This window comes from Ambystoma mexicanum, chromosome 6p (assembly GCF_040938575.1).
Source record: "Ambystoma mexicanum isolate Mex_15411 chromosome 6p, UKY_AmexF1_1, whole genome shotgun sequence".
NCBI lineage: Eukaryota > Metazoa > Chordata > Amphibia > Caudata > Ambystomatidae > Ambystoma > Ambystoma mexicanum.
This window is the reverse complement of record NC_090935.1, coordinates 523,593,907-523,617,441: the sequence shown is the minus strand read 5'-3', so window position 1 is coordinate 523,617,441 and position 23,535 is coordinate 523,593,907. Positions and strand designations below refer to the sequence as shown.

Below are 23,535 nucleotides of genomic sequence, written 5' to 3'. Positions count from 1 at the left end.
TGATTGTGTTGATCAGTCAAAAACACATGTTTGCCATTTGTTGGCAATTTCTAATATACAAAATTACTTGAGATGGCAAGGGGAGATACATTCACACCGAGTCTGACCAATGGTGTGCCCCATTCGGACATCAGCGAGGACACTGTACAATGTTACATGCTGTAGACACCAAAACCTCTCCCAGATGATTAGCTCCTTGTCCCGTGTTCCATAGCCACTATACCGAAACTCTGAACCCCCCCAGCTCCCTTCTCACGCCTTGTTGCCAAGTGTAGGCTGAAAAAACGATACCACACTGTGGCTAGAGTTTACTTAATCGTATTTAATTTCTGTTTCTCTGCCAACTCTCCTCGCATATTAGATCATTGGCCTCGAAAGTATCTCTAGCTGTGGCTGTGTTCTCTTAGGAAACTTCAGCCGTGCAAAATTTCAGCACACAGTTTCTGCTGAATGCTCAAGAAATACATACTGCTTGTCACACAAAGGCCTGCATCTCTTTTCTTATGAGATGTCTGCGAAAAATACTTTTCTAATTTAGGCTGCAAACAAAATAGCTTCTCCATTGTTCACAGATTGCTCAAAAGCCCCCATATACCATCTTGCACCCCCACCTAGTGCCCACTCTATACAACTACCCCATATTATGCCCTAAGCAGCCACCCCTCATTGACTTCCACCATAGGACATCCCGTGCTTCACCTGCTTTTGTGTCACTTTATGCAAGCAGTGCCGTGTTCAACGCTTCCCCACCCTGATGTCACCCACCACTTCACCCTTGACGTCACCACGTTACATGCGCCATCCTTGGCAGCGTTTAATCTGGACCTTTACATTTGATCGATTACCTACACTCTGCTTCTTTGAAATTGTACTTAACTGCTGACGAGGCACCCAGTAGGGTCTTACAGATAGCCAAACAAGTTCAGTAGATATGATTTTCCGAGGCAGAATACTTGCATTTAAATGTATTTCTTGTAGTTTGGGAGCATTACCTATTGTCTTCGGGTCTTCGGTAAATACAGTTGCCCTGCTTGTATGGATGTAAGTGTTATGTTGATGAGGTCTGGAGAGTCGGACTTTACAAAGCGCTTAACTAATGGATGTTTTACACGGCATGTACATTTTGGGTAATTTTGAGTTCACAGAATTTCAATGTTGCATATAACTGGCGATGTTCTATTTAAATTATGTTTGTAATAGCAATCAAGCAATATGTTGGTCTGTCTTAGATATAATTTTGCTCTTAATTATAATGTGTGTTCGATCTGTCCTCATGCTACTGCCCACTTCTGATGATTCTCCCTTCTCCTGTTTTTTCCCTTTCAAATATCACTTATCCATTCTCCGAGGCATTTGCCCATTCATGTTTTTGACCATCTCAGATTTGTTTTGTTTGTATCTGGTACATTTGCTGATTTCTAATCCTTTTTTGGGACCCATTTTGGATGCTTCTTCCCAATCCGTATACCTCTGTGCAAGCCTGATGTTTGCCCAATTCTTTTTTTATTCTGTTGGAACCCACTTTGTCCCACAAGTTCCTGTTTGCAGTGTTTTATATTTGGTCACCTTTGTGTATTTTTGTTTAATTCACATCATATGTATCTGTGAATTTCAGTGTTTTTCATAAAATGGGTGGCCATCCTAACATCTATATTTCACTGCCATCTTTCAAATAATAGTATATCTTTCAACCATGGTTTACTGTATTTTTCCCCTCCATTCACTTCCTGCATAGAAGGCCAGTAGCCCAAATGATTTCATCATGATAATTACTACTCTACAAGAATGTTGTAGATAGTGTACATGTAATTAATTATACTTGCACATTGCAAGTGTGAATCAATTGGAAGAAGCAAGTGCCTCTCAGACTGAAGTATACCTTTTTATTCCATGTCAGAAGTTATTTATAAATAAGATAGTATCCCTCACTTTAGAATTCCTGTCTTAAACAGAACTTTGTCCTGACTTAGTGGTTATTTTTTTTAGGTGTGCTGTACTGATGTTCCAAAGAGAATTTGCCCTTCGACTAGTTGCAAAACCAGGAGATAAACTGTACTGCAGACTGTCCATCAATACACAGCTCTTGGCTCGTGTAGATCACCTTATGAAAGTGAGTGTTTCTACCATTGAGTAATTTCATATGAAAGGATTGTTTAGGTGAAAATCAAATACTTCTATCAAGAGTATCTGTTTTGTTTGGTGTATATATGTGGTGAACAAGACAAAAACTTATGATTTAGTGTTTTGGCAGGTTGGAAAAAACAATTTTAGACCTCCCCCCAAAGTGGAATCCAGTGTTGTCAGGATAGAACCAAAGAACCCTCCCCCGCCTATTAACTTTCAGGTATGTGCACTGTTAGTCATTGTGTGTTATACTGATATAATCAACTATTATTAGGTATTTACATCACAACTGTGTGCCTGGTCTCAATAATTAATGTTTCTAATGTTTGCATTCATTTCAGAAAATAGATATAAAATAGCAACTCTATTGTGACTAAAATGTGTACTGTTTATGGTGGTGACAGTGCTGTTGTAGAACACTGAATAAAACGATGTCCAATTTTAAATCCAGATCATCAAAAAATTAACTCTCATATAGAGGCAATGCCTAGTGGGGTATTCATAAGAGCGTTTTGTATGCATCCGATGTCGTTGGATGATTCTATTTGAAATAAATGTTAGTAAATTACTAATTTTGGAAATTAGGCTACTCTATTTTACTAAACAAATTGTTACAATATCTCCGTTAAATATAGCTTTTAAACCTCTTTTTAAATTTGCGGAAAACTGCTTTTAAAGCATTCCGTGCATTGTAAGTATGTGAAATATTTCTGATTTTGCACGTTTCCTTCTTTTTTTACCTGACTGCCTCATATAGTTTAGTAACTTGTCAAATGTTTACAGCTTTCCTATGTTTTATTTATTGATAAGATGGTTCTCGCATAAAACAAAGATCCCTTACATGGAAAAGTTGGCACAGTACAGTTCTCAGTTGCAGCCCTGCAAAATATTCCAGCAAGCAAAGCATGTCCAACAAACCAAGGATCACTGTGAAATACTTCCCACTTTTGCAAAATATATTGATCTTGGTAAACATCACTTTACAGAATTGTTAGGAAAGACTCCTCCCCCGCTGCCCACCTGACCACCCCACGTCCTTCTTTTTCTATGAGACCCCATTCTTTCCTAAAATTTTCAAGGTAAGTAAAGCATTTAGCTTTGAGACTGGTGGATCTTCTACTGGAGACCCGATATTAAATCCTAGTATTAGGAGGGATACCTCTAACCAAGGTAAACTTGGATCTAAGAGGGAGTGGAAGCATGTACCATGTTTAGCCACTACTCCGCCAACTAAGATACCTGAGAACCAACCGCTCCAAAGGGAGAGGTGGTGAGGAATCATGAAGACCCCTCTAGGTCTATGGGATTTCTTTACAAGAACCCCTTTAACAAACCTATTGTAGGTTCAGGAGTTTAACACCTCCTGAGGGACTGTTAAAGGAATGGTTCGCCCACATTTTTTTATTTCAAAAATAGATAGGCAATATAAAAAATTGCCATTTCGTTTATTGGTGAAGTCCCTATGTAAAATTTTGAGCAATTCAAGCTCAAAAATGTGCAAAAGCAAGCACATGGGCACATCCATTTTGTGAAATGGATGCCCGCCTGTGCTGGCTTTTGCGGCACTAATGAAGGAAAAGCCAGCCAGCTGTAGTAAACAAAAGCTACCACTGGGTGGCTTTTCCTTCATTGGTGCCGGGACTCGGAGGACGCGGACCGGCGACTACAGGCAGAAAAGCTGCTGCTGCATCTCGGTAAGTGCTATTTATTTATTTTTTTTAAATAAGCCCTAGCTGCAGTTTTTTTTTCTAAGTTTTCCGGGCTGGAGGAAATAAAACCGCAGCTTTAAAAACGTTGTATTTATGTTTGCGGTCGCTTTTGAAGCGACCACAAACATAAATACAACGTTATTGTGTTTGAAAACGCTGCGCCTGAGAAACTTGGAAAGAAAAACCGCAGCGTTTTCAAACACAACCGCGTTGTGTTTCTGCCTAAATCTGCTTTCCCATTTGGGGAGCCCTAGAGCTCCAAATGGGAATGCAGATTTAGGATTGAAACACTGCAGTATTCAGCATTCGAGAAAACAACCGCCTAGTGTTTCTGCCTAAATCTGATTTCCCATTTGGGGCTCTAGGCCACCCGGCTGTGTGAGTGACAACTAGGCTGCGAATGAATGGGAGAAACCTGCATAAAAGGCGAGGTCTTTTGCAAGGAAGGCAGTCGACCACTGGACGAAGGAACCGAAGAAGAAACTGGAAGAGAAGGTTGCTGCACTCTCCTGGACCTTTGGCTTGCCCGGTGAAGCCCTGCTGCAGTGCTGAAGCTCCAAGTTTTGAATCGATTAGAGAAGCCCTGAAAGGACGAATTCTCCCCTTGTGTTGGTGGGACCAACTGACCCCAAGATGAACTTGACTGAAACCCCTCTCCCTGCTGGCTGTACTTCTTTGCTGCGGCTAGAACTAAGTGCCAGGGAACAGGACCACCAGGAACGAGTGCATGGTCTTTAAGCCGGTCCTGAGCTCCAGGAAGATCCTAAGGACTTCCCTCGAAGCAGGACTACCCAAGCCTGAGCCACCTGGACCCCAGAAGCAAGGGTAGCCCACATCTGTCCAAGAACCGCGGTGGTGCTATTTGCGACTAGCTGATGCCGCAAAGTGCCGCTGATCTGCAGTAAGGCCATTGCTGCCACCGACCTTCAAACCGTAGTGCAGGAGTCCACAGATGTCCTCCTTCTTGCCCCCACGACTGACGCCCAGGAACAACAGGATCTGCAGGACTACAACAGGAACAGAAGCCAGCTGGACCCCTTTCTTCAGACTTAAGGTACTGTGTAACTAGGGGTTCTTACCTCTTGCGTGTAGCTTGCTTGCTCTCACTGGAGACTTGCATTTGCTGCCTTTTGCAGAGTCGCTTGCAGCATTGCTTTTCACAAGCCTCCCAGCTTGTGGCCCAACAGTGATTCTTTATTTACCACAAACTCTCTTTAACATTGTCAAGACTTTTGTGCTATCTTCAAGAAGTGCCTCCGCTTCCCTAGACTTTGCTCAATTGACATTGGCTGTCCTGGCTCCTTGAAGACTCTTCTTACCCTCCGACTTTGCGTTCATCTGTCCCTCAAAAAGTCATACATAAGTTACTTGTAAAGCTGGAAAAGTGTTAACTTCTTTCTTTGGGTGATGGTAAAATTCTTACCTGCTTAGAGAAACTTGTTAACTTGTTGGTTTCCTTCCCTAACCTATTCCTTTTTCCACAACATCAGTATTGCATTAAGTGTTAGCGATATCTTAATGTCCACAGTATCCTAGCAATTGAAGTCGCCTCAGGGGAGCGGGGGGTCGGGGCAGGGGTGAGAGTAGAGAGAGAAAGACATCCCAAAAGGGTATCTACTTACTTAACTGAAACTGAAGGAGTGTAATTTTTAAGTGTATTTTTTTGTTGCGTATTGCCCTTTCTAAAGAAGGCTTATTTTAAAACTGACTACTAAATGTAATAAACATTTTCATAAGAAACCTTGAGTATAAGTGTTATTGAATACTTGTCACAGCAAATATGTTATACCTCTACATCTCACATTAACCCCTCTTGAGATAAGCCTGGCTGCTCAGTCACTCTACCAACTTGTGTAGTACAGGCCTAAACCAAAGGTTGGGTTACCTATTGTCGAGAGGACAAGGCTGGTGTAGTCTCCCACAGGGTTACTACATACAATATTGCCTAAAACCCTTTAGGGTATCTTCTCTGAAGTCCCTGGAACCATTCTCCCACGTAAGTACTTGTGTGCACAGCTTTCCTCTGGAACTCTGACTTTTCCCACAGATTGTGCCTATCCTCACCTGTCTGTTGGCCACTAGAGACTAGTGACCCCCCCCCTCCTGCCACTGTGATAACTCATGCTACAAGTATAGGGAAGGACCTCCTAAGGTCTGGGCCTTTTGCCTATTAAATGCAACAAGTGTTTTAACAGTTACTTACTTGTAATAGAGTTGGTTTGGTAACTGCCCCTCTAAAATATGAGCAGTTACAAAAGTTCTTACTATCCTTTGAATGTGTTCTGCCATTCTTAAAAGTGTATATATAAGGTTATTTTACTCGCCTGTGAATGGGTTCCCCCACATCCCAAAAGTAATGGTAACTATTTCTTTCATGATATAAGTGTATACGTTTACCAACTAGGTCTTCCTTCCCCTGGCTTGCTGTATAGCATGTCTAGAATAGGTCTGCCTTGGGTTTTACTTATTGAATAGCTGTGTGCCATTCTGAATAAGTGTACTGTCGGTTTAGCCGACCTTGGTCTGCCTAGTGCAATCCGAAAATAGTGTAAAGAGTTATTTCTTGCCTTAGTCTGTCTTCCACTGATCTGAACAGCATTTGCATTAGTTTATTGCGGCATTAGGTCTTATCTAGTATAACCAAGGGTTATCCCAAATGTAGTTATAGGTCCACATGAATGTGTGTTCACTATTCAGAAAAGCATCCTGGTAACAGGGTTGGTTTACTAAGTGAGTCCTTAACTGAGTTTCACTGCATAACCGACGGGGCTACTGCCCTTGAATAACTGACTGTGTTAAAAAATTATATGTAACCTGGTTTTACTCCCCAAGGCTAGCTGATTGCATTCTGAATGTTTTATAGGTTTACGTAACCTTGAACGGATTACTGCTATTCTTAATAAGGTAATACTTTGGGTTGTATCCTTTAAGTATTGAATTTGTTTTTATAATTGGTTTTATATATAATGTGATGGTACTTATTTACCCAAGATTTATCTTGTCCTACTTTAATTTTACAATACATAGTGTTTCTGTGTTACTTTGGACCATATGTATGCTACAGTTTCTTTGTACCAAGCTACAACCCTCTCTCCCTCAGGTGCTACAGCCTTATACTAAGAGTGGAGTTGTGTACTGTCTCAGTTTTATGGTTTTACTGAGCCCTTAGTTGGACTTCTGAAAAACTGTCCTAACAGCTACAAACTATCGAGAATAATGCCCAAAGAGCCGCATTGGGACTTAACAAATAGACCACATCACTGCAGCCCGGAGAGCAGCACACTGGCTCCCAGTCTGAGAACGGACCAAATTCAAGAACTTCGCCATCACCCACCACTGCCTTGACAACACCGCCCCAGGCTACCTGTCCGAGAGTCTGTTCAGACCAGCCACGGCCAGACCCACTCGGTCTGTTTACACCAACGGCTTATGCGCTCCCAGATCCAAGCGGGTCAAAGCCGTTCCAGCTTCCCCATTTCTGCTGCCACACTTTGGTACTCCCTTCCCCCTGCCTTGAGATCGGAGCCCTCCTACACTGTGTTCTATAAGAAACTGAAAACGGTAGGTTTCATTAGCAGCCCTTATCCTGCTAACTGTTTGTAACCTACCAAGTTGTAACAAGTGCCTATAACTTGTAACAAGTGCCTATAACTTGTAACTAAGGGTTAAGTGCACTATATAAATGTCTAAGTAAATAAATATGCCCCGATATCAAGGTCTATAAAGAGCTGTATCATTTATTTGATCTTTTATTTATATTTCTTGCCACATGTAAAGAGTGAAGATATTTTTACCAACAATCTTTATTTTTCACTGCAGGAATGGGATGGACTTGTAAGAATTTGTTTTGTGAGGAAGAACAAAACGCTGTCTGCAGCATTCAAGTAAGTATTATTTTCCCTTGTTTATAGCTGTGTTTGAGGTTGATGTTGTGAGTTGGTAACATTATGGGAGAGATTGCTGTAATTGCTTTGCAGGGTATGTTTATAGATTGTGTCGTTGCCAGACCTATACACCAATTAATATTTCTTATATTGTCGCACACTAGCAATTCGAAATTAGGATAGCAATTATCCATTAGCCACACATTTTACTGGAGCTGATAACGATATAATTCACTGAAGTTTGTTGGCTTACGTGTGATATTTGTGGAACTTTGTTGAAGCAGACAACATGCCCCATAATTCCATGATTACTGGGAAGAGGGCTGAAGAGGCATGCTGTAGCAGTAGTCGAGCAAGTAACCCGAGCAGCCCACACCTGAAGAAACATGGGAGGCATAAAAGGCCCCCTCAGGTGCAGGCAATAGCAAGGAGCTGGAACTTTGACTGCAATGCGAGCTATAGCAGTAGAAGCAGAAAGAAGGCACACATCTGACAAACCAATCAGAAGTGGGAGAACAGGGACGCCAGAACGTGGATACAGCAGATTTCACCTGCTTGTTCTGAGAAGGTCCTATTCCCACCAAACTCTGAAGGGCAGAGGCTGCACAGAGGAAAGCATGCAGAGAGGCTGTCTTTCCCCATGTGAGCCGGATTGCTGTGGCTGCCGTGCAGAGAACACTTGGGAGACCGAGGCAAGGAACAGTTGTCAAACCATGAGTCTCCGGAGCGAGAGGGGCTTCTTAAATGTGTGGCCGGACCGGAGAAACCTTCAGAGAGGAAGGATAAGGATAGCCAAGAAGCCATAAGTAGTAATTGTAGCAGAAGTCATGGAAGCAGTGCGACCCACAGAGCAAGTGTTAAAGATGCCAGTGAGGGAAGCCTGACATTCTAATACCTTGCACAAGCATTGCCGGTAACAGTATCCAGTTCCCTATTCACTTGCGTGTGGTTTAAAGCAAGCTGAAGTGGTTTGTTGAAGCTGTGATTATTGACAATAATAATCAGGGAAGTCCTTTTACTCTTGTGAAGAGCAAACCGTGCTTCAAACCCATTGTTAAACCCTTAAAAAACTATATATTAGAAGGAACGGTCGCGTGATACTTATTAAGAAGAGTGATTGTTGCTGTTGGGGAAAATGCTCAGAAATGTGCCAATTGCCTCCTACCCTGGAGAGACCCGCAGCTCTTTTGCTGGACTTAAGAACTTTTTAACTCTGATTTTGTTTGATTCTTTTTCTGTGTTTCTTTTTGACTTTGGAGTCTGATAAACTCCATAGGCATCATCTTTACATTGTGTCACACGGTACCTTCAGTGCAGTGGCACAGGGAAGTCTCTTAGATTTGCCAAAGGTTTAAATACCTTCTCTTGGATAAACTACTGTTTCCAAGAGCAGTAAAGTGAAATTGACTTTTTTACGTTTTGTAACTTTCTAGACCCAGCACACACTATCTTACAATAGGATGCTGGAGGGGTTACTTAGTATCACCTTTGTCTAGTTTCTCATGTAACATTTTTAGGTTACCCATTCTACAATTAATGGCTGGTGGCAGTAGTTTACTTTTTAACTACCATTGTGTGTTTTTACAGCGGGCTGCGTTCGCACCCATGGTAAGGCACCCATGGGTGCCCATTTTGTCAAAATGGCCCGGTCTTCTTTTTGCACCTTTTCTTGTTGGAAAGGTCTCTTGAGTTTTACCAAAACCAGGTTTGGTCTATTTTTTCATTTTGTCTTTGGCGGGATTCACGAGTGAAGCCTGCCTCTGGCTCCAGTATGTCTGGCAGGAGCAGGAAATAAGGGAGGTGCCCGAAACTCCCTGTGCTTAATCCCCTTGGGTGCAGGAATGCACCCAAAGGTGATTGGCCGGCTGGCTGTCCACCAAGGACAGCCACACTGCTGTGCGATTGACAGCTAGGCTGGAATTATTGTGAGAAACCTGGATAAAAGGCAAGGTTTTTTGTCTTGGAAGTCGGAGTCGACCACTGTATGAAGGATTCCGAAGAAGAACTTGGAAGAGACGCCTGCTGCAACTCCTGGACCGTTGGGTTGCCCGGTGAAGCCCTTCTGCTGTGCTGAAGCTCCGAATTTGCCTCGACAAGAGAAGCCCTGCAAGGACGACTTCTCCCTATCAGTTGGTGGGACCAATCAACTCCAAAGTAAGCCACCTGGATATCCCCTCGAAGCTGGTTGCATTTTCCACTGCAGTTGCGCCTGGAACCGAAGAGCCAGGGAGAGGAACACCAGTTTGTGTGCGTTGCTTTTAAGTCGGACCTGAGCGCTAGGAAGATCCTCCGGACCTCCCTGTTGGATGACTGACCAAGCCTGAGCCACCTCAACAGAGTGCTGGACCCCAGAAGCAAGGAAAGTCTGAAGTGGCTTCCGAGAACCGTGGTGTTGCTATTTGCTGTCAGACGCAAAGAGCTGAAACACTGGAGGACCGCTGAATCGAAGTTTGCCTGTTGCTGCCGCGGACCTTCCCATTGCAGAGAAAGAGTCCCCAGACGTCCTCCCTCTTGTCCACACGACTGAGGCTCAGGAACAAAAGGATCTGCAGAGCTGTACAGGAACAGAAGCCAGCTGGTAGCATTTTCTTCAAACCAGAGGTACTGTTACCTCTTGTTGTGTAGCCTTGCCTGCTCTCAGTTGAGACCTGTCTTGGTTACCTTGCAGATTTGATAAAGCTTTGCCCTTCACATTTGTCTACAAACATTTTTACAAACATTTTGTAAGACTTTCTACTTGCCTGCAAAGAAGATCTTTTGTCCCCCCTTGACATTGTGCAATTAACATTTGGCTGTCCTGGCTCCCTGAGTGACTCTTGTTACCTCTCTGTGTATTCTCTTTCCCCAGGAAAGGGTTAATTTACTCTGCATTGGAAGGTTTCAAAAAGTATTTACCTGTTTCTGAATTATTTGTTAACCTTTTGTTTTATTCCTGTATTCTATCTTTTGCACAAACGCCTAATTACTCAGTCCAAGCTATTTGTCCCCTGAGGGTGTAGGAAGTGTCTGTGTGCCATCCCCAATGGGTATCATCTGATTTAGAGGAACAGAGTGTGTTTTATTGAAGTATATTTAAGTGTTGCATGTTTTGCTCCCTTTCTAAAGAAGGCTTATATAACTGACTCTGAAATAAATGAATAATTGTTTTATCAAGAAGCCTTGAGTGTAAGTGTTTATTTGGATAACTGAGTAAGAAAAAGGGGGGGGGGGGGGGGAAGGACCACACTCTCTCCAGGAAAGCTGCTGGGGGGTCTCTAAGGTAAAGGGAATTAGCACATTTTTGATAATTCTCCCAAACAGTGTTCACATTTGCCATAACATTCTTCTCGGGTGTGTTAATCATCACCCAGGATCCCCTCTTCCGGGCACAGTCCCCCTTTCTACAATTAGTCCCCCTCAGCTGGGCTAGAGAACCAAATCTGTCTCTGCAGTTCTTCTGGCGGGTCAGAGATCACTTTGGTGGATGCTCTGAGCAGGCAGAGCATGGTCTCACACGATTGGGAGGTGTGCCAAGAAGTCCCGGTCAATTTTCCACCAAGACCTGATGCCGAGTGCCTTTTGCTCCATGGGATTTGCCTTTACCAACAGCAGATACCTGGTACATGCTGCATGAATAGTACTACACAAGTTCTGTTCTTCCTCTTACCACCTGGACCCCGGGGTGTGGCCTTGTACAACAGAAGGTTCACTCTTGAGCTTTCCAGTCCTTGGCAATTGAAGTGGGGTAAAGTATATCTCACACTGGTGTCCTGGACACAATCATTATGTGCACCGGACACCTTTTGAAGACTGTCCTGATGTAGTCGGATCCACACCTGTACCACTGAAACCGGTAGACAGTGTTTTTTATCGAGTTGAGGCTACACCAACCCCACCATTACTCTGAACAACCTTTCAGCTTTCCCCGTGCTCTGCCCTATTTCCAAGTTACAAGGACAGTAAGCGTGGATGTGTGTTTGTGTCTTCGTCTTTTCCCAAACAGGGTTTGCCACTTCATTTGGCAGTGTTCCCATTTAGACTTGTGTGTTTTATTTTTTTTTATTTTTTTATTTTATTTTTTTATACCATAGTCTCCCTAGGTTAATTCAGCGAGTACATTGGGATATTGTACCCACAAAAGATGAAATTATGCTATAGGTGTTGCTTTTTTAACAATATTTTCTGTCATGTATACATATACATGAATATGAGTGGCAATGGACAAATAGGGTTGAAACAATCTATAAGATTGTAAAAGTTTATTCAAAAATAATTTCGCTCTACCTTCTTATTCTGTCCCTCTTAGATAAGCGGCCCATCAGCTCACTCTATATCTAGATTGGGAGGAGGCAGGTGTAGCTAGAAAATCGTACTATCCTTCTGTCTTCTAAAAACAACCCTTTTCTCCATTTTCCACTCATTGACTGTGAAATCGTTTTATGCTGCAACAAACTCATACACAGTTGTGTTCTGCCACTTTTTTGTGTTATAATAACTAATAGTAAGGGCAGTACACTGTTTATACAGTGCCCTATAGTCTGTGAGTGCCAAGAATACCTACAGGAGGTTTTCTCTCTGGAGAACCCCACCAGTGGACCTGTTCACCACGGAGTCCAACAGGAAGTGCAAACAGTTTGGCCCGAGGGAATTCCCAACGAACAGTGCACTGGGGGGTGCGTTTCCGGAGGACTGGGCCTTCCCGCTCCACTACGCCTTCCCGCTCCACTACGCCTTCCCCCGATTCCCGTCATTCCTTGGATTCTCAGGAGGTTAAAGAGATTTTGAGCGACCATGATCTTGATTGCCCCGGACTGTGCGAGAACATGGTACTCCAATCTCTTGGATCTGACAGTCTGACCGCCAAAACCGGTTGCCTTGGCAGCCGGATCTCCTGACCCAGTCAGAGGGTCGGGTGCTCCACCCGACTCTGGATTCCCTCAACCTACATGCGTGGCTCTTGAGAGGAGGTGGTATGATGACTGGGAGTGGAGAGAAGTACTTGAGGTGTTGCTGGCTGCACCTAGGCCTTCTACAGGATCTCTGTACGATTGGAGGTGGAGAAGATTTGAGGCGTGGTGTAGGGCATGCAAGATTTACCCCATCTCTTGGCCCACCACTACAGTGATGAAGTTTCTTCTGTCACTGGCCTCAACGAGCCTTCAGGTTACCACAGTCAAAGGATATTTGGCAGCCTTGTCTGTGTTCAAAAGGTCCCAGGACCAAGGTTCTTGGTCATGGCCCAATTCCTGAAGGGCCTTCTCAATAGATTTTCACCAACTCCCTTTTTTTGTCCCAGATTGGGATCTTAATCTGGTTTTGACCTACTTGATGGCGGCTCCGTTTGAGCCCATGCACTCATGTACCTTGAGGCTGTTATCCCTTGAAACGGCCTTCTTGGTTGCAATTACATCTGCCAGGAGAGTTGGTGAGTTGCAAGCATTGTGCTGCAAACCTCAGTTTCACTGTTTTTTGTGTGAAAACGGTTCTCTCAGTCAGTGTGAAAATGTTTCTCTCAGTCAGACCTGGGTTCCTTCCTAAGGTAGTTTGAGTTTCACCTGTCTCGATATTGCAGTCTTTAACCCTCCGCCACATCCCTCGTAGGAAGAGCGGTTCCACTGCCTCGAATTTTAAGCTTTTGTGTTGCTCGTGCATCTGAGTTTCAGAAGTCAAACCAGACATTTGTGGCCCATTTTTTTATCTCAAAGTTCTCGCCATAACCAAGCAAACCCTGTCACATTGAATTATCTTGTTTATATCCGAGTGTTAACATTTGAAAGACTGGGAGCTTTCGGCAGGCATCGGAGCGCATTCAACCAGAGGGGTTTCAGCTTGTACAGCCATTCAAAGGGGATTTCCTGTGAGGCGGCCACTTGGTCGTCTTTACATACATTCACCAAGCATTATGCCTTGGATGTTGTGCGGGGAACTGATGCATGGTTTGGTAGGGTGGTTCTACAGAATTTACTTGTTGAACACTTCTGCCCTCTTCCATCGTTCCATCTGCTTGGGGAGTCTATCAAGATGAGGAATTGGCGGGAGAAAGGCAACATTGAAGGAGAAACTACTTACCATAATAGTCTTTCTATGGATTCTTCTCCCACAGATTTCTCATCGACCCTCCCATCCATCCTGCTCAAAGTCCGGGTGGCTTAAGCTTCTGTCCGTTCGAGAAGACATCTGATGATGGCTCTTAGATGGTATCCAGGCATTGCATTGAATACATAGTATCGAATGCAAAAGGCATTTAAAAAAAAAGCATTTTTTTTTTTTTTTTTACTATAATGGGTTTTAAGTGGTAGAAAAAGGGGCTGGGGGGGCCCCCATTAAAAAAATTAAAAATAAAAAAGCATTTTTTTCAATGCATTTTTTTCAATGGTTTTGCATTCGATGCAACCACTAGGAACCCTCTTAGATGACTGCTTCTGTTTGATCAATCTCTTTGTTTTAAAAAATATTTATATATTTTTTAAAACGATCTTTAATTATGTGGGATCACCCTGTTGGGATGTATCCTCTTAAGGTTTTTACATGCTGATTAGCCACATGCTGTTGGTTTTCCTCTGCAGGAGTGTTAAGGAAGATTGTTCATTTAAGTGCTAAAATCCTGCCACCTTAGAGACCCCTAGCTTTTTTGCTGGACTTAGGACTTGACCTTTTTCTCACTTTCTCGTGTTTTAACCTGATTTGGATTTTTGGAGTCTGACAAACTCAATAGGCACCCGCTTTTTGTATGGTGACGCACAGCACCTTCAGTGCTCATAAGGTTTAACTACCTTTTCCTGTGTGAACTACAGTTCCCAAGAATAGTACAGTTGTCCCGGGAGGATAGCTCAGTGGCAGCGTGTTCGCCTTGGAAGCAAGACGACACGAAGCAACACAGGTTCGATTCCCGGGTCCGCGCTTAGAAACCTCTGGGTATTTAAGCGCGTTATAAATATGCAACTAAGACAAAATAACAATTATGCAACTAAAAAACAAAAACAATTCCTGTAACAGCGCCTCAATGCCCACGGGATGTGAGTGCTTTAAAAATGCAAATAAATAAAATAAAGTGAAATTGACTTACCTTTTCTCTTTGTAGGTCCAGCACGCACCATCCTATGTGGAGTGCTCGGGGAGTTACCTAGTAGCCCCTTATCCTACCTTCTCATGTAACATGTTTGTTATCCTCACTACTTTAAATGGCTGGTGATAGTGGTTTACTTTTTCCTACCGTTGTGCTTTTCTACAGCAGGCTAAGCAGTCACCTGCATTTTGTCAAAGATGGCCCCTGACTTTTTTTTCACCATTTTCTGTTTGTGAGGTCTCTCTTGGGTTTTAATCTGTGTGGTTAGACAGATTCGAGCCCTCTGTTTGTCTTGCCTTTTGCCAGTCTCTGGCTCCAGTGTGTCTGGAAGGACAGGAAGTGAGGGAGGGTCCCGAAACTCCCCTGTCATTTGTCTCTAGGAATACCTGAATGCAACCAGTCCTGATTGGCTGGCTGTAATTTCTGGACAGCCACCCTGCTGTGTGATTGACAGCCTAGGCTGTGCATGATTGGGTGAAATATGCTTAAAAGGCAAGGGTTTTTGGACAAGAGGCAGAGTCGACCACTGGGAGCAACACCCGACAAAGAAACAGTGAACAAAGCTTGCTGCATCCTCCTGGACCTTTGAATTGCCCGGTGAAGCCCTGCTGCTGTGCTGAAACTCATTTTTCATTTTGACAGAGAAGCTCCCGAAGGTATGGCTTCTCCCCTTGGGTTAGTGGGACCAACTAACCCCGAGACGAACTCCACTGGACCATCTGTCTGGCTGTACTTCGTTGCTGTAAGAAACAAATGCTAGGGGTTGAGTAATCCGTAGTCAAGTGAAATGTCTGATAAAGTAACAAATCTAGCTAGAAGCTCCAGGAGTCTCCTAATGAGTCTCCAGAAGCAGGATGATCAGAGCTCTAGTCCCCTCACCAGAGTGCAGGACCCAAGGAGTGAAGGAAGCTCAACCGGTAAATCTGAGTAAATCTAAGGACCTTACAAACAAGAAATGGCAAAAAAAGAAGACCGGGGCCATTTTGGCAAAATGGTCACCCATGGGTACAGTACTGCAGCTGAGGATTCAGACTGCCGTAAAAACGCACAGTGGTAGGAAAATTAAACCACTGCCACCAGCCATTAATTGTAGTAAGGGTAACCTAAAAGATGTTACATGATCAGCGATCAACAGTTTCCTCTTGGACTCCGGGGCAGTGAGCCTTAAATCCACACTAGTCAGACCATGTGTTCAAGGTGGCCTAGCAGCCCCTAACTTTGAGAAGTACTGGCTTGCTGCTCAGGCTCAATAGGCTGCATACTGGTTTACAGATGGCCCTCCATTGCAGCATGTAAGAATTCAGCGGCACGCTGCTGGATCCAGGGACCTTTGATCGCTGTTGTTGCCCCCGCTCTTGAGGGACCCAGGTGCAGCTGCCACTGCATTGGCCTGGGATAAAATAAGGAGGCAGAACGGCAACTCTCGACCATTCCACGGACACTTGCCGCTGTAGAACATTATACCAGGGTTCCCTAGGGTGGGTAAGACCACAGTGGGCCGCGGACGACTACTCTACCCTAGGCGACGATCTGCGCAGCCACCCAGGTGGGCTCTCGCCTCGGCTGCAACGCACGGTCAAGCCAGCATGGCCTGGGTGTCACTCGCAGCCCCCTGATTAACCCCTGATGAACCACTTTTAGCGTTTATGACGGGAGGCCCATTACCCTCACTAAGCTCTGAGCGGCATTGGGGCAGGGACCTTATTGTAGACATAACAGATGAAAGACGGGAGGCCATGTGTATGCAGACCTGATGGGTCTCCCTAAATGCAAGATTCCGCTTAGTTCAATTCAAGGTACTGCACAGGTTTCATTACACCTCCGCTAGTCTCGGTCATGTCCCGTGATTTATTTATTTAATAAAAATGTATAGAGCGCTTTAATCCAAAGCACTTTACAATGCAACAAAAAAATTACATAGAAAAAATTGGAAGCATAATTGTAAACCTGAGACAAACCAAAAGTAGAACAATTTACGTAGGTCTGTAACAGGAGAAGCAGAACAGAGAAGGATTAAGAGGGAAGTAATGAGGTTAACAGGACGGGGGATGAAGAAGATGAGATTTCAAGAAAGAATGGAAGGAGGGGTATGAGGAAATGGAGCGGATAGAGGGAGGGAGAGAATTCCAGTGTGGAGGGGAGGGGGCCAAGGAGCTGAAATGATCGGAAACGAGAATGGGCGCAGGGAGGCGGGGGAACAATGAGTAGGAAGAGAACAGCAGATCGGAGGGGGCGAGATGGAGCGTAGAATGAGAGGGGAGCGGAAATGTGGGGGAGGCAAGATCATGAAGAGATTTAAAGACGAGACAAAAGAAGTTCAATTTAAGTTGAGTGGAAGGGAAGCCAGCCAAGAACAGGGAGCGAGGAAGAAATGGAATCGGGCGAGGCAATAGAAGACAAAGGGTACGGATTGCAGAGTGATGGAGGAGAGCAAGATGAGAGGCGGGGAGGCCAAAGAGCAGAGAAGAGCAGTAGAAAAGACTAGAGAAGATGAGGGAAGAGATTAAGAGTTTAGTGATCACTCCCCACAATGCCACACTGATAATGCGCACTACCTTCACATGCTCTGGGCCTGCTCCCGAATCACTGAATACTGGGTTATAGTCTGTGCTGTTGTATCTGCAATAGTTGAGCGAACGATTGATCCAAACCCCATGAACTGTTTATTTCATGAGCTCCCGCTGGTCGGGGGCAATGCCCGGAAACTTGCTAGTCTGTCTGGTCCTTGCAGTGCGTTGCATATTGTTGTGGCTCGGACCCGCCAGCCCCAGAACAATGGCTCCGGGATGTCACTTGGGCATTGGACACAGAGGAACGTTGGATCAGTCTACACCCAGTGGGCTACACATCCCGTCCCATATGGGCCCCCTTCTGTGCATACTTACAAACATTGAATGCTGATGCAAGGGATGGGCCAGACGCGCTGCCTCCCTCTAGCCCCTTATGACCCTCAGTAGAACTAAGTGCCAGCCATGTTTTTGTGAACTGATGATACATTCCATAAAGGAGTATGCACTGTCATGTTGGGCTATGTAACCATTGTTGTAATCTATGTTGCGCTCTGTAAAGCCATTATTTGACTGCTTTACAAATAATAAACAAAGTTTTAAAAAAACTAAACAAAAGTTGCATGACAAGGTAGACAAAGTGATACTAAGTAACACCCCCTGCTCGTTTCTTGTGAGTAATCCATATTTGTCTTACCTACTCCACCTGCGCCCCTTACCTTGTCCACTCAATCTGCTCCCTTTATTACCTTAACGGCATCTGCTGTGTGTCCCAGTCACTGCATTGGACGTTAAGGTTGCTTAAAACATTCACAGCAGTGCGCCTCCTTTAGTCGGACCTATGTACTCTACATTCTGGCAGACATCTCCACTATCCCCTCTCCTTATAGACAAATCACATTTATGTGTTCGTTACTAATGCATTTGAACTTGTGCCTTTCTGCATTTTAATCGACTGCCTTTTTGGCTCCCTCTGCTAAAATCGAATCTAGGTATCGAAGTATCTGTACCCTAATACACTGCTACCAGGGTTACTGCTGCCTTACTTTCTGTGCACGCCACTGCATCTACAGTGGTCATTGTTATTATTGTTTACCATTGTGTGCAAATGCCTACGACAGCACCTCTACCACCCTTTTTGTGGATCTGGTAGGCATCTGTTTTTAGACTGTATTAGGCCAACATGCCCTCCACCCTCACTACTCTATTTGCAGGAATACTGCCCACCCTACTCTACCTCACATGGCACACCGGTGGGACAGTACCCAATTACACCACCGCCTCCCTCCACTACCCCAATCTTCACAACACCATGACTATGCCGTCCACTGCTCACCACACCAACCCTTACCTCAACAACCCAGCCTTATGGCTCCAACACTTCCAGACCTTCACCAAACATACCATGTTCCATCACCCTGAGAAATGCCAGACTTGGCTCGCGACTCACGCACGCCTCCCATCACTCTGTGCATCTTAACAAACAGTCTCTGACCTCCACCGCATCCACACACTTGAAAAACCCATCATCACCTCACCCCAACCTCCCTAACACTAGCAATATTAAGGGTGCATTAATCAATGTCAGATCACTCGCGGCTCGCGCTCTAGAAGTGGCTGACCTTATTCTTACCCTCGACCTCGACTTTATGGCTATCACCGAAACTTGGCTTCACGCAGCCTCTGACCCACTACTCTCCCTTGCCATCCCTCCAGGTTACAACATTATCAGACATGATCGTAACTCTAACCAGTCCAAAGGTGGTGGCATTGCCATCATCCATAAAAATGCTCTAAACTTCCACCTCTCCCCTGTGCATCACTTTTCCTCTATGGAAGCACTGACAGCCAAACTAGCCGTCACTCCTAACCACTCTATCACCTTCTATCTACTTTACCGGCCACCTGGTCCACTATCCACCTTCGCTGAGGACCTCTCCAACATCATCACTCATAACACCAAAACCAAATCCCAAGCCTCGATATTAGGGGACTTTAACCTGGGCCTCACTGATCCCAATGACACTGCTGCCCTGACTATTGATAATATGCTTATGAATGCAGGATTCATACAGCTTATCAACCAACCTACCCACGTTAAGGGCAGAACCCTCGACTGGCTAGCCTCCCACAATTGTCCTATCCATATCGTCTCCAACCAACAATATGCATGGACCGACCACAACTTAATTACGTTTAACATTCAGTCCATACCTGCCAGCCTCTCTCCTACCATTGCACCGGCTACTGCCACCCGCAATAAACGTGACATCACTTGCGACAGACTCCTCCCCCTCCCGGCTCTCAATGACCAGGTTCGCTCATGCTCCGACCCCCACGGCTATGGTTGACACCTTTAACCTCGCTATACAAAAAGCCTTAGATATCATCGCCCCATCCAAACTGAGAAAACCCAGACCTCGAGCCCACCTGAACTCTTGGTTCACACCCGAGCTCAGAACCCTGCGCAAAGAAAAACGAATTGCGGAATCACATTGGAAAAGCAACCAGTCCGCAGCCAACAAATCATGCCTCCTCCTGGCCACCCTCAACTACAAGGAAGCCATATTCCAGGCTAAAAAAGACACTTATAATAAACGTATCGAACAAGCCAAATCCAACACCAAAGAATTGTTTAGAATCCTAAAAGAACTTGAAACCCCTGTCACTGCACCAGACACTTGCATCAAAGATAGCACTTGGTGTACCAAAATCCAAGAGGCTCTCCTCGGCAAGATTGCCACCCTCCAAATTAAAATCAATAACAATCAAGCCTACAATCCAATCCAACCCAACCCTATCCCCACCCTAAACCACCCCATCCCAGACTCTCTGACTCCTTTTAGCTTCTCTCCACTATCCATTTCCGAAGTGGAAAAGATCTCCAGCCTTAAACCGACCAATTGCCAAGGCGACCTCTGCCCGGCACCTATAATCATGGAAGCAGCTCATGACCTAGCGCCATTCATTACTACGCTCTTCAACTCTTCCTTTAGCTCTGGGATCGTACCTGACAATCTAAAGGACGCGTGGGTCATCCCCCTATTGAAAAAACCTACCCTGGACGCTAGTATACCCACAAACTACAGGCCAATCACCACGGTCCCGTTTTTACTAAAAATCCTCGACCGTGCAGCATATCTACAAATTCAAGATTACCTTGAATCTAACGAACTCTTGGGACTTAGGCAATCTGGGTTCCGGCCACGTCATGGCACTGAAACTGCCCTCATATATTTAAAAACACAGATTGAAGATCTAAAAGACAAAGGCAAACTTGCTCTCTTACTCCTCTTGGACCTATCTGGGTGTCACTTACACCAACTACGCCGACGACACCCAGATACTAATCCCTATCTCGGGTGACTACACGGCTGACTCCCTCGCTATCAATGTCATCTACCAGGTCATCCAGGCGTGGATGGCTCAACACGGACTCTGTCTTAATGATGAAAAGACTGAGCTCCTTATTCTCGGTTCGCCACAAAAACGTACTTACCAAACTCGACCCTGCGTTCAAGTCCTTCATCATCCATGGGAATATTATCCCAACGCCAAGGACACAAAAACCCTAGGGATCTACATTGACTCGACCCTATCCCTGACCAGACAAACGAACTCGGTCTCTTCCGCAGCGGCATATACCTGCAAGCTTATTACAGCCTGTCGCCCTTTCCTCTCCGCAACCAATTGTGTCACCCTGGCTAGAACTCTTGTATTATCCAAGATTGATTACTGCAATGCACTGTACCTAGGCACCAATTGCTGCAACCTAAACAAGTTACAAATTGTCCAAAACAATGCGATTAGAGCTGCCCTCAATATTCCCAGGCGCCAACACATATCCGACACCAGACGCAATATTCGCTGGCTCTCAGTCCCACACCGTATCTCCCTGAAAACCCTGGCTCTAACACACAAATGCCTTCATAACCAAGCTCCCTGCTACCTGGCCAACCGATTTGCCCCCCACAACTCCATTAGACCCCACAGAATGGCTCATTTAAACTGCCTTGAGGATCCACGTTTCAATCTCCAAAGATCGGGTGGAATTAGCTTCCCTATCTTGGCAGCTAAACTCTGGAACACGCTTCCTAATGAGCTTAGAGCAGAACCCTCATTCCCGAGATTCAAACACCTTACGAAAACCTGGCTGGCCGCCCAGGACATTTAGCTCTGGGTTCTCTGCTTAATTTGTACATGTATAAATAATCTGCTTGTCCTCTCATTGCTATTATTATACCTGTAAATTCTGTATTATACTTGTAAACTTTGTAATTATGGTTCTGTCTGTTTTTCTTATGTTGTAACTAAGTGATGCGCCCGGTTGCCCCTGGGCCTGGTGCGCTATACAAATAAATTAAAATCCCCCCGCCCCCTACACCCCGAGCACTCCACATAGGATGGTGTGTGCTGAGTCTACAAAGAGAAAAAGGTAAGTAAAGACAATTTCACTTCACTACCACTACTCTTGGAAACCGGAGTTTATCCAAGGGAAGGTATTTAAACCTTAACAGAAATCCAAAGGATTTCTCTGTGACACTGCACTGAAGGTGCTGTGTGTCACAATACAAAAGATGATGCCTCTGGAGTTTGTTAGACTCCAAAACCAAAAGAGAAACGGAGTCCAAATCAGAGAAAAATACTTGAGAGAGTGAGACAAGGGTCTCACTTACTCTAGGATAAAAATTAAAAGTCTAAAGTCCAACAAAAGAGCTGGGAGTCTCTAAGGTAGAAGGGAATTGGCACCAAAATAAGAATTCTCTCACTCTGAAGGGGATGTCCCAGCAGCAGTCCAGTGAAAGGACCCTCAACAAGGATTTCTTAAGTCTCTCATGTCGATCTGTGGTTTTGGTACCTTTTTATCAGCGCCAACAGTGAACGGTTACCGCCTGGTCGATCTTCCCCAATTCTGCAGTCTTGCACTCGGTGAGAGGACTTGGATGAGTGGGATTGTACCTCTGGAGGTCCAACTGGAGATCATCAAAGTTCTGGGAGGATTCATTCACACAAAGACGTTGCACTGCAAATGGGTCGGAAGTCCCCTGGTATTCACAGTTTGCAGCCCTGCAAGGTCGGAGCACCTTGAGGGATGGGTCGATCTGCAGTTTGTCTGAGGGCTAGTTGGTCCCACCAGGCAAAGGGAAGGAGTCATCCTCTTTGGAGCTCCTCTGTCGATAAGAAAATGGGGTCAACACAGCAGTGGTTGCTTCACGGTTACTGGAAGGGCCTGCAGGCTTCTCTGGTCGTCTTCAGCTTCAGATCTTTTCCAGTGCTCGACTTACCTTCTGCCTCCGGAACCTCCCCTTATTATTAGGATTTCCTATTCACTTCTCTGCAAACTCTCCGTGCAGTTTACAGAAAGGGGTGTGTGGATGTCCAGTCAGGCCAGCCAGCCCCGCAGTAGGAACTGGTTGCATTCAGGCACTGTAGCAGACAAAGGACAGGGCGGTTTCAGGCTCCTCCCCTGCTTCCTGCCTTCTCAGACACACTGGAGCCTAGGCAGACACACAAAGGGATCCAGCCGAAGGCAAAACTCGCATTCAGACCTCCCCCTCCCAGAATGGTAGAAGAAGGGCTAACAAAGGTCAACCACACAGGAAATGAAAGGCACAGCCATGTTAGAACATAGGCGTGACCCTTTGGTGCATAACAGAGGCTGTGAATACAGTCTGCGGTAAAAGAAATAGCACTAAAGTTGGTAGAACATGTACACTGCCACCAGCCGCAACTTTAGGGTTGCCACTGTGACCAGAAAGTCACAGGAGCAGATAGAAGGGTGATAATAGGTATCCCCTTAGCATTCCACATAAGTTGGGCTGTGCTAATCCCTCATAAATTCACGTTTTAGGAAGGATACAAACTATCCATCAATCCTTAAGAACAGTCGTTAGGACAAATTAAAGGCTATAACAAAGAGAACACAAAGGGTCCCCAGTAACATTGCACAGAGGGTGCCGTGTGCTACAAAAGTGTAACACGGATGCCTTTAAGAGATATGGAGAAAAGCAGACTGGATAAAATCAAGTAAAACATAAAGAACAACGTTCCCATGGATAGAGCATTAAGAATTAATAAGGGGAGAAAAGGCTCCCCTCGTTCAGGAGAACAAGAAAAGGGTCCAGAAGTCCAGCAAAATGTGCTGGGAGTCTCACTAGGAGAGGGGATTAAGCATAAAACTGATAAATCTCCCCAACAGAAGGCCGTCCTGTTTTGGTGAACAGGGAAGACAGAGTTTAGCCTAACCCAATCAAGGTAAGGTAGCA

General features: G+C 44.9%; 1 protein-coding gene across 2 annotated transcripts in view; it reads left to right on the top strand.

The window, feature by feature from the left end:
* Window positions 1-23,535, top strand: part of DIMT1 (DIM1 rRNA methyltransferase and ribosome maturation factor) — a 166,362-nt gene that overhangs the window by 71,372 nt on the left and 71,455 nt on the right. For both annotated transcript variants that reach the window (XM_069627338.1, XM_069627339.1), the window contains exons 7-9: window positions 1,987-2,110; window positions 2,252-2,344; window positions 7,653-7,717. In XM_069627338.1, coding sequence (XP_069483439.1) covers window positions 1,987-2,110; window positions 2,252-2,344; window positions 7,653-7,717 — 282 coding nt within the window. The remainder of the gene's footprint in view (window positions 1-1,986; window positions 2,111-2,251; window positions 2,345-7,652; window positions 7,718-23,535) is intronic.